Source organism: Taeniopygia guttata, chromosome 2 (genome assembly GCF_048771995.1).
Source record: "Taeniopygia guttata chromosome 2, bTaeGut7.mat, whole genome shotgun sequence".
NCBI lineage: Eukaryota > Metazoa > Chordata > Aves > Passeriformes > Estrildidae > Taeniopygia > Taeniopygia guttata.
This window is the reverse complement of record NC_133026.1, coordinates 101,369,193-101,381,246: the sequence shown is the minus strand read 5'-3', so window position 1 is coordinate 101,381,246 and position 12,054 is coordinate 101,369,193. Positions and strand designations below refer to the sequence as shown.

The 12,054-nt window shown below is 38.9% G+C and overlaps 1 protein-coding gene across 13 annotated transcripts in view; it reads left to right on the top strand.

The window, feature by feature from the left end:
• The window catches only part of PTPRM (protein tyrosine phosphatase receptor type M), a 441,751-nt gene that overhangs the window by 415,057 nt on the left and 14,640 nt on the right, over positions 1-12,054 (top strand). For all 13 annotated transcript variants that reach the window (XM_030265998.4, XM_072924519.1, XM_030265997.4 and 10 more), the window contains 5 exons: positions 4,501-4,617; positions 8,840-8,994; positions 9,327-9,462; positions 10,062-10,211; positions 10,657-10,830. In XM_030265998.4, coding sequence (XP_030121858.2) covers positions 4,501-4,617; positions 8,840-8,994; positions 9,327-9,462; positions 10,062-10,211; positions 10,657-10,830 — 732 coding nt within the window. The remainder of the gene's footprint in view (positions 1-4,500; positions 4,618-8,839; positions 8,995-9,326; positions 9,463-10,061; positions 10,212-10,656; positions 10,831-12,054) is intronic.

Here is a 12,054-nt window from a genome sequence, read left to right as displayed (position 1 = left end):
CTACTTCAATATTCTAGGCAAATGAATTACTGTCCTGACTTTTCTACTGCCTTTAGCTACATGTGTCACATTGCAAATGGTTAAATATACAGCTTTGGAAGTCACAATTTGTGTTCATTAGCCTTCCACAGCCTACATTATTTGTTATATTTAGAACTAGCAACAACAACTTTCCACCTTCATTTTTAATTCTAAGTTTCACACGTTAGACTATTTTACTGGGGGATGGAACTAGAGGGTGTAAGTAGGTAAAATTCTCTTCTCCACATTTCTAAAATTATTAGTAAAATAAACATGTTTGAAACAATTGGACAGTGTACCTTGGGATGAATAGATTAAACCAAAGCATTTTCATTATGTCTTTGGCAATCATCCTTTTATCTCATCTTGTGATGAACATCTGTATTTTTTGGCATGTTGGTAGGATATAAATGTGGGGTGTATGTGAACAAACTCTCAATTATAATTCTGCTCAGATGAGATTTCAAAATTATGTTTTCTGCTTTGTGGACGATACTTACTGTTATGGTAGCAACTGTGTGGAAAAAAAGGGATCTAGTGCATTTAATATTTAGTTCAGGAATCATGTATCAATTATTTAGTTAAACCTTCTGTTAGTAAGACTTTTTTGTAAAACACGTACCAAATGTTTATAAAATAGAAGAGATTCGTCAAGATATGGTAGCTAAAGCTGTGCTAAAAAGAAAAATTGAACATATGCTACCAGCAGTGTTTCTCATATTTAATGAGTAAAACCATATTCTACTTTGTTGCAATTGTCTTTTCTTGTACAAATAAAAGGCCCTGATCCAATAAGCATTTATAAATGTGATTTTGATTTATACTAGTTAATGTACTTCTGTCTTTAAGACACCTTTGCAATTATTTGGGTGGTCCTAGAGTAGATGGGAGATGGATATTTATGCATTTACTTGACTTTTGGTTCACCAGGAGTCCATGGAGTTCTCAAGTCTAAAACTCAGCACATGCAGAGCATTGCAGAACAAGAGCCAAAAGTAGGAGAAAAGCCTGAATTAAAATAAAGTTGGGTTTGGGTCTTTTTTCCTTTGCTAGAGAGTGAATCATCAGTTGGTCTGTGGCTCTCATTGAATTCTGGCATGGTTCCCATGGCTTTCACAGCCCCTATTCCACTCGGGAGAGTTTTCAGGAAATTGTGTTGTCATGGATCCTTCTGCTCAGCTCCAGTCTGCTCCGTGCCCAAAATCCCCTGTGCAGCAGAGTAAGAAATCCCTGGCGGCCCAAGCTGCATGAGGCACAAAAGGCTATAACTTCTGTGCAACATCTCCCAGTGCTTCCCTAATTATTCCACTGTATCATCTTAAATAAGGTTTAAAATAGAGTGGAATCAAATCCAGCAGTTGAGGCATAAGAACACGGAGACTGCTCTTCTAAATTGTTCTTTCTGAATTGTCCCTAGTTCTTAGCTGTAATCCAGACAGTCTGGACTTACCAAGTTAGAAACAAGTATGTTTTCCTTCAAGGAAAGAGCAATTTAATTCAGCCAAGGTTGAGTCCCAGCCCCCCGCAATTGTTTATTTTGCTAAACTAGAACTGTTCAAGGATTGCATGTGTCCATCAGAAAGAAACGAGGCTAAAGTTAGCAACCAAGAAGCCGTGCTGATGAGCAGGGCTGTGCCTGGGATCACGGCTGCAGCTGCTCCCCTCCTACGTGCATTGGCCCTCTCCGTGTGGTTCAGGTTCCACCTATGGAACGGATATGTGAACAGGCAGGAAAAGGAAACTGGCTCCAGAGAAGGGGTTGTCAGTGTGGTGCTCCAGCCCAGAGGCAGTGTGAATTGTCTTGCTCTTCATGAAGAGTCAAAAAGTCATCTTAGCCATAGGTGAGAAAACCCTGTTTCTAAGAGCTTCTGGCAATGACTGTAAAAGGGTCAGTTTGCTGGCCTGAGGGATTTGAACAATGTGAATTTTCTGGATTATTATAACAACACAGACAAAACAATGAGCATTCAATGTTTTTCACTTAGCTTCTGTGAGAGGAATTTTGGAAATACATCTGAGCAAAATAAGATCTGAATAAATATCAAGTAGATGCAACAATAGATAGCAGCAGTAACTACTAAACTGCTTGCAGCAATGTATAATGCTTTTGAAATGTTTATTCATTGCTTACACTGGATAGATATGTTTTAGAGATTAATACGCATTTGTCAGAGAGCCTGTTGTTAGGAATTCTGGGAATGGCCCTCAGCTTGGTCCTTGGCTGGTTGGAATCCTTCTCCTCTCTGGCACCCTGTCAGCTTTCTGGCTCTGGAGCATGGTGTGGAGAGCAGTCTTGCTACCCTTGCCCTGTTACAGAAGTGCCAAGCACTGTCCAGGGTCCCAGCTCCAAGCCTCTCACCATGGAAGGGAACTCTGGTGTTGCCAGAGTTAATAACAGATGAAATGTGAAGACTATAAAGAAATTTTTTTTTAGCCAATACTATTGTGGTTACTAGGTCTGAAGGCAAGCCCAGAAAAATAAATAAAAACCTGCTTATAAATCTACCCTGAACTTCAGGTCTGCTCTAGGAGCTTTCCATCAGCTGTGTAAGCAGGAACAAGCTGTTAGGATGCTTGTATAATTTTGTGGCTGGGAGCCGTGGCTTCTGACCAGGCTACTCTTTTTCTCTGAAGAGGATCCTGATGTGGGGCTGTGTTTTGCCATCCCTTCAACTCAGTTCTATCCAAATTTAAATTTTATCCTGCTAATGAGCCAGAAAAAGGGCCAGAACTACTGACCCTGTCTGGACAAACTTTTTATTTTATCAGCCAATGTCACTACTGTGATGTGGCAAGACCTCCCATCTATCCAGACAGTAAAGAAGGATTGTACACAATTATCAGTGACATTGGAAACAATTGCTTAAGAAAATGTGTTTTCTTCTTGACAGGACAGGGTTTGATTCTCTGCATATTCCTTTCTATACTGAACCTGGAGTTTTTATAAATAAATAATTTGAATCCTGCATTAGTTTTCAGTATATGCTTATACATGCATTCATCTGTTTTACCTTTTGCTCAGGATTAAACATGGTAGTAATCCAAATATTTTTGTGTGAAAATAGGTCTGAGAAATACTCTTATCAGTTATGAAGTTTATTTTTTTAATCAGTTTTCCATTGGATATTTAAAGTGCTCAGGTTTTTGTACCTGACTCATTTAAGTGCATATTTAGGTAAACTAGATTTACATGTATTAAAAGATAATTTTAAATTTTCCCTTTGGTGAGATAAAGAGAGAAACTCTTCCATGCAGCAGATGTATAACAGATGCCACTCCTAGCACATACTGCACTACTGGATGATGGCCAGATGCAGTGGTGATAGCATAGCTATTACCATGATAAAGCAGAGTAAAACAGAGATGTAAGTAATGTGTTAGCTTCCCAGCCCACCACTTTGTCCACACAAATGGGAAGGAGGAGAAAATTCTTAAGTCTGTCAGCTATCTACATCATCATATACAGTCCTCAAAACACCCACTTTTAAAAAATAGCAGTTTAAGTTGAGCTAAGTAGAGATGAGTCCTACCCATAATGCTTAGAGTTATCCCATGAATTAGTAGTTAAGCCATGTAGAGTTATAATAGTTAAAGCCTGGGCATAAAACTCAACTCTTGACTTCATGCACTGAATTTTGCTATTTGACCTCTCATCAGTTCCTTTGGAAAGTTAATCTGAGAAAACAGGTGGTTTTCTAAAAATAGAGAATCATACAATAAATATCTTAAGTTAGAAGGAATCCCCAAGGATCATCAAAGTCCAGCTCCTGGCCCTGCACAGCACCATCCTGAGGAGTCACACCATGTGCCTGAAAGCACTGTCCAAATGCTTTTTGAACTCTGTCAGGCTGGTGCTGTGACTATTTTCCTGGGGGGCAGCCTGTTCCAGTGCCCAGACACCCTCTGGGGGAAGAACCTTTTCCAGATACCCAACCCAAACATCCCCTGACACAGATTCAGGTCATTCCCTTAGTCCCTGACTGGTCAGCACAGAGAAGAGATCAGTGGCTGTCCCTCCTCTTCTCCTCGTCAGAAAGCTGTAAACTGCCATGAGATCTCCTTCCTGTCTGCAAAACACTTATGTTTTAGAAAGTAGAAAAGTATTTTTGAGACAAATCAACAAGTGGAGCTTGGGGAAAAATCTTCTGGTGGTATTTGTCCTTCTGGGCACACTATGCTTTGGAAAGCACAGGAAATGAACAGTTACCAGAACAGAACGGTGCAGGGCATAAATACCCTTTGTGCTCCAAACAAATTTGCTCTACTTCACTAAGCACAACACAAAGTTTATGTGAAACTCTGAAAGCTGTCTTAGAAAGAAAAGAGGCAATGTCCCTCAAACATTTACAGGTGCAGAAAATGTGACTGTTCTCTGCCTGATTGCACTTTAAATCAGAAATCATTGCACAGAATGCAAAATGGATTCTGTATGAACCTTCTAAAATAAATGAACCATAATTTCTTTTGTATCTTTTAAAGGTCAAATGCTGCAAATACTGGCCAGATGACACAGAGATATATAAAGACATTAAAGTTACCCTAATAGAAACGGAGCTGCTGGCTGAATATGTGATTCGAACATTTGCTGTAGAAAAGGTAAGTTTCCAAATTCAGTTTTTTTAAATACATTGGTATCTGCCAAAGTAACTTACATACAGATTCAGCAAGGGAAAGTTAAATCTTTTGACTGACATCCTGAGTTTGTAAGTATTTTTGGGTAAACAACTACCGCCCTCTTATGGTAATCTGTGTTTTTCTTCTTCAAATGCAGCAACTGTTCTGTGCTTTTCATCACTGTTGGCCCCTGCCTGAGTTAGAAAAAGTGATGTTCCTTGCCTAGGAGAAATCGAAGCCTCCCTCCCAGCAATCAATTGAAAAACACATTTGTGCTGCTTTACCATATTATGTTCCCCAATATCATTTTCTGTCTGTACCAGAGGCTGCATGCAGCATTATTCAGAAGTCTGTGGTAGAGAATACGATTTTCTGTTGGGCCAGGGTGTGCCTGGTTGTAGAGACAGAGTTGTAACAAATTGCTGTTCTTCTCAAGGCAATTCCTCTTTTCACCTGGAATCCATCCTTACTTGGAGAGTTCCAGTCAGTGTGTTGTATTAGTTTGTTAGAGGAATGCCATGCATTTGTTTGATGCTTTGTAGCCTGTAGATCTTGCAGTTCCCCAGCTGCAATATATGGAAAACATAGAAATAAAAAATAAGATACTCACTGAAAGTGAGAACATGCAGGGTCAGTCAACGGTGAAGCGTACCACGCATCTTGTGTAAACTCAGCAGTTTCATTCAGAATTCATTAAAGAACAGAAATGTTTTACTTGCATGTATCAGAACCTATTTGAGTTGCAGAACACCAAGGAAAGGGCCTCCGTGATAAGACTAGACGTTCCTAATGGCACACCAAAGTAATGCTCCATCACCATGAGTAGATTTTCAACTAATTAGCTTAGAAAGCTACTTTTGATTTAGTTGCAGTACCCATGATTTATTTGTTCTCTCTAATGATGAATTAGTATTCATTTATGGGTTTGAAGAACATAATATTTAGCATCAAAGAATCCTGCACCCAGGTACCTGAAACTGCCAAAAAGACTGTCCCACAGGGTCTCTGTACACACGTCCAGAGTAACAAAGGAATTAGGGATTTTTTCCTGTTTTATTCTTCAATCTAATACTTAAGTATGCATCAATACAGCAACCTGAGGGTAATGATAATAGAATTACGTGGTTTGAATGAATTGAAATATTGTATCATGTTTACCACTATACATATTGTAAACTGAATTCACTCAAGCCTGTTATTGCCTTGCATTTAGGTATTTTTAATAAATAGATGAGAAATGTTGGCTGCACTTTGAAGTAGTTGAAGCACTGGTTGATTTCTATTCTGCAAATTTTAAGCTCATGCTTTGATGTTAGCTTTTTGCTTCTTAACTGGGACTGAAGAAAAGACCTAGAGGATTCTACAGTTGAACATAACCAAACTGTCTTGAATAAGTGCATTAGAACAGATAGAGATAAAAGGCACTAAACATTTTATTTCTTTTTAAAAATCTCCATCTGAAAAGATTTCATTTAGACACTGCTTTTTAATAGTTGGTCGTTTTTCAGTAAGCCCCTAAAAGCAGTGTCACTGTAGTTTGAGTAAAGTACATTTGTTTTTACTCTATTTTCCATATTTTTTAACTCCTCCAATGGTACTGGAACATCAAGTATGTACATCTCTCTCACCATAATTCTCTCAAATTTAAATTTTTGATGTACTGAGATTGGTACTTTTCACTGTCCCTAAGTCAAGGTGCATGATGAGACAGAGAGCACCCTAAGCAAACATGCAGATAATACTGATTGAAAGGTGGTATTGTAACACTTAACACTGGAGCCTCCATTCCAAAGGACTTGCAGATTTCAGTAACAGGAACTACAGTAATTCAAGAGGAAAAATTTGCAGAGACCTAACCCCCTGTGTCAGTACAGTGCAACTTCTGGGGACAGCATCTGAAGTCCAGAATCATTAAAGATTTAGCACATATGAACTGCAAGGGTGGAGTTAAGAGAAGTAGCCTTGTCCATTGTGGTAGAGGTGAGAAGGATGGGTAAGGAGGATCTAATTGCAGCCTGTAGGTACCTAATAGATGTTCAAAACATCAGAGGAATCAAATTCTCCAAGACCTCTAGTCCTTTCTGACCGTCCTTTCTGTTTGTTGATGAACATCTCATACCTGCCCATAAAGTACAATTTAGAAGTTGATTTGCTTGAAGATAAATTGATCACTTACTTCAGTCTTGGTTTGTTTTTTTGGTTTATTTTTTTTAATGGGTGTTGAGTAATAGGGGGATAATGCTGAGAAAATTGAAGCCAAAAGTGCAGTCTGATTTTGGAAGACTGTTTTCTAGATATGCTTTGCATTGTGTGAATAAGCAGTTCCTTTGGAGCCGTTTCTTTACAGCACGACAGTTAACTCAGATGAATAAGTCATGCATGAATAGTAACATACAGCAGCAGCATAAGTTTTTGTAGAATTCTTTAACATCCTAGGGTTTAGCACTGTACACCATTTTCTGTTTGTTTCAGCTGTATAGTCTTTCCCAGATGAGCACATGCTTTTATGATTCATGCAGTTGTGTGCTATTTTGGGTTTAGAAACCAACAGGAAAGCTAGAGATAAAAATCACTCCTAGGTAGATATATTAAGAAAACTCATTATAAAAGTATCCTATATGCAAAACCTTTCCTAAGGAGCTGTTAACAATGAAGGACAAAAATGCAGTCAGCCTGACAGACAGCCTTTTCACAACTAAGGCAGAGGATGTACAGGACATAACCTGATCTGTGTAGTAGCCAGTCCTCAACTTGTATAGTCATGGCACTGTTTTTTTTTCTATGGCATCTTTGTTTCTTTGGGGATCACGTTACAAGTAATATAAAAGTGTTTGAGGCACTACCTTCACATAAGCAGGGCTATTTACAGAGTTGAAGGCCTTGCTTACAGTAGCAGAGATGTATTAACTAACACACTCTAAAATCCCTGGAGAGCAGGGACCAAAGGGTATTCGAATGTGATTGCTAGACTGTCTTAAAATGCAGATTGTTTTGTCTATTCCTGGATTTCATTATGTTTTAAAATTGGTTTTTAAGATATTAGGTCATTTCTGTTTCAAGGGTGTGGTCTCCTCAGTCCACACCATTGCCTCACATGCTCTTAATCCTCTCCCTTGCCTGCCTTTTTGTGTCAATTTCCAGGGGAGATGAGATATTCCTGTGAGCAGATACCCTGTCTCCAGAGCATCAAAGACTCAAACATACACTAAGTCCTCTATAGTCCTGTAGCACTGGCATGTCCAAAATTCTCCACCACTGAAAATCCCAGACTAATGCATAATAGTGGTAAATTGGGAAGCTTATATTACTTATTATTCAAAGAGAATAAAATATTTTATATGAAAACCATCTCAAGACAGGAAATACATCTTTAAGAAGAAAAACTGTAAACTAGCAGTTACTAATATTGTTGACATTTAGTCCAGCATAGACATGATGTGCCATAATTTTGCTGTTTGCTTATGAACTGTGTATGATGGCCTCCAGTCTGTGGGTTTCTAATAAGAATAAAATACTGGCAAGCTACATTTTTAGAGGGGGAAGGGAAAATACAAGCTGTAAGAAAATAAAACTTAACATACACCCTTCTAATATCCAGACTGCTCCCCAAAGTCACATGGGAAATTACTTACACAATCAGCTTCTCATTCATACCTGTCTCACCATATCCATGTCCTTGTAGACTGTGGCAAATCACCTGAAGGGTGAACATGTGGAGGGCTACAAACACAACCCCTATGATTGAAGGTGCAGAAAGATTTCCTATTATTCAGCTTTTTCTTTCAGACCAGTTAAGGAGACAAATGATAAGGAAAATTATGCTGAAGCTGTAGTGCCCTGCAGTCAGCAGCAAAACCCCTGTGGAGGGCAGTGGGAATAAAAAAGTCATCTGTGCTCTGTGTTCAGCCTTGCTGCTGACCTGTTCTGCGATCATGGCATGCATCTTAAGGCCACAGTTTGCAAAGCAGCCTAGTACTTAAATGTAGAAATGAGCATTTCTCTCGTTGCTAAAAGTTTCTGACCAATCTAGTGCTTGCTTACTTAATTTTGTTGGAAGGCTTTGAAACCAGTTAATACCTGACCTGTGAGCTTGCTCTCCTTCTATGAGGAAGCTCTACAGCAATCTGTACAGATTGTGTTGGTAGGGGATGCTTTTCAGCAAGACTCAGGCTTTTGAAGATTTCAACCCTTGTCTTTCCAACAGAGAGGTGCTCATGAGATTCGGGAAATACGCCAGTTCCACTTCACGGGCTGGCCAGACCATGGTGTCCCATACCATGCCACGGGCCTGCTGGGCTTTGTACGGCAGGTCAAATCCAAGAGTCCACCAAATGCTGGGCCTCTGGTTGTTCACTGCAGGTATGTAAAACTGAAATCTCTCGGTTGTGGTTTGCATTAAACTCAAGACATATTTTTGGTTCTCCTTTACTGTGTATTCCCTAGACAGGCTGCTGAAGCCACTGGAGGTGTACTCAAAAATTAACTGTAAACAAGAATATATATATTGTATATATAACAAACATATATACCATATGTAAATGAGAGTAAAAATGTTGAGTCTGAAGTCCTGCAAATGCCCAGCTCAATTTCAGTAATTATCCAATTGATCAAGCACCTCTGAGATGAACCCTTACACCTTTTACATTTCTAATAAACTGCTGCACATTAACTGTGCTCTTCTTCTACTTCAGTGCTGGTGCTGGAAGAACTGGATGCTTCATTGTCATTGACATCATGCTAGATATGGCAGAACGAGAAGGCGTTGTAGACATCTATAATTGCGTGAGAGAGCTTCGATCCCGGAGAGTTAACATGGTGCAGACTGAGGTATTGCTCCTCTACTGGAATACAGCTTTGCAAAAAAAAAGACTCTTCTGGCCCATAAAGATAGAGCTTTGTAGTTGGCACCCTCCAGAAAGTTGTTTACTCAGTCACATGAAGAAAATAATCTCCGCACAAACCTGAAGAGCCCCTGCCCAAACAAGCGTGCAGTTATGCTTCAATGAAGGTTCACTGAAAGTTTCCTTATTTCTTAAAATATAAGGAAAAAATAAGGAAAATCAGGAGTGTTTCCTCTCTGGGAAGGATTCATTCTGGAGTACATCTTGTTGAAGCTTAGTTTCGTGTTAGCACCTACAAAACCACCCAGAGGAATGAGGAAACCAGAAACATTCTGAGTTTTGTTACAGAGTGTTACTGCACTTCTCTAACTACTTGTAGTTAGTTTAAGCCGAACTTTCTATATTCATTTCTGAATGAGTGGGATAAAGTTTGATAAACTGTGCTTGTTGCTTCTGGTCTTGATTCAGTGCTGGTAATCTGAATAGTGAAGTAGCAACCATATTAGCTGTTATGTTTTATTTACCAAAATACTAATGGCCTATGCAGTTCATGTCAGTAACTATCTATTTTAATTGCTTAACCAGGAACAATATGTATTCATCCATGATGCTATCCTGGAAGCCTGTCTTTGCGGGGACACATCTATTCCAGCTTCTCAAGTTAGGTCTGCTTACTATGAAATGAATAAACTAGATCCTCAAACAAACTCGAGCCAGATCAAAGAGGAATTTAGGGTAAGTAGTGGCTTACATTGCTTAGAAACTGTACAGTTCAACTATAGTAAAGACTTCTGTTTAAGTTTTTATAGCCATATGAATTTTGTAACAGGTCTAGGAGGGCAAGACGGCAAAAAAGGGAAAATAGTTATGCTGAATCATAAAATAATGCAGTGGGATAGTAGTAAAATATTCTTCTTACTCAAGGGAAGTATTTCAGTGCTTCCACTGTCCTTTCTCCAGAAGGCAGGCTACTCTGCAGCTGTCTTTGAGGTTATTTTTCATAATAGTATGCTTCCGGGATTTCTCTGCTTCCAAACCCTGCTGACTGTGATGTGTTTTCATTTCTCTGCATATTGATTCCCACTGAAGCTGAATGCTGAGCTGATCTATTCTTAAATATTTTGGGTTGCTTTCACTGCTGTGTTAATTTTTCCGTTGCATTGTTTACTCTCTCTGAAAGACTTTAAATATGGTGACTCCAACACTGCGTGTTGAAGATTGCAGCATCGCTCTTTTGCCACGAAACCACGAAAAGAATCGCTGTATGGATGTGCTGCCTCCAGACAGATGCCTGCCTTTCCTCATCACGATAGATGGGGAAAGCAGTAACTACATCAATGCTGCACTGATGGATGTAAGTCTCCACCACATCATTAATAATAAAAAGGCAATAAGCAGCCCTCCAAACTGAGCCGTGCTAGAAAATGGAGTCAGCATAAGAAGGAAAACCTTCTAGCTTGTTTTGTTTCCCAGAAGCACGGCATAAAATCTTTAAACTTCCAAGTACATTTAGGATCACACATATGTTATGTCACAGCCAAGGTTCCAAAGGCATGCTCAGAGAGCAATTCAGGGAGTTTTGATAAATTAAATGTGTCTGGATTTCTCCCTAGTGCTTGAATTTTTAACCATCTGGCCTAGGAAAACAAGAGTTACCTATTAAGAGATACAGGCAGTTAAATAGAATAATAAGGTTTGCAGCAATATTTCAGTTCCCTCTGTTTATAATTTAAATGGTAATTAACAAAAAAAATAATTGTCTGTCAACACAAGATAGTACACAAGCCATTACTTCAGCCTTCCTGTTTATTTCTGTTTGAATGAATGGTTCCTCTTCATGTGTGTGTGGAGTTTTTTCCCAAATGCATCTATGGCAATTGTAATCCTTGTAATGGAGTAACAGTAAAAAGTCACTTAAACTGCATTTACAGTCTGTAGATATTTATAGCCTATTTTTGACAATTTACAGCTATAGTCATTACGGTTGTCAAACACATAAACAACAAGAAAACAGAGGTTAGTAAGGAAGGAACACATTGTAAATGGCCTTTTTAAAAAGTGCAGCTAGAGTAATAACAGTTTATTGCAGTTTTTTCATTTCTTTCCTTCCAAGTTCTCAAAGCTTTTTCCTAAAATAAGCTGAAGTTCAAAACACTCCAGTGAAAATGGAGGAAAATTTGTCTTTGTGTTTATCTATGTAGAAAAACTGAGAACAGAAGTGTAATTGACTTGTCTAGATTCTCACGGTAGGTCAATGACATTTCATATTAGAACAGAACTGCCTTAATCTGTGGTCTGTGATGGTGCCATTACATTGTCTTCTTTCCTGGAGACTTCAGTACTTTTTTGTTCTGTGAATTAACTAATGCTTAGAAAGAGCAGGGCCTTAATAAGATGCTTCCCTTCTTCACTATTGAAATGATGGACTACATACAGACCTGTGTCTGGGCAAAAGGCTATAAGGGAGGACATGATTTGGGTTGCTTTCCATCTGAAGTATGCTTCTGCAGCATCCCTGCACTGATGGACAAGAGCAGACATTTGTCCATGTCTCTAAAAACTCAATCTCCAGCAAGCA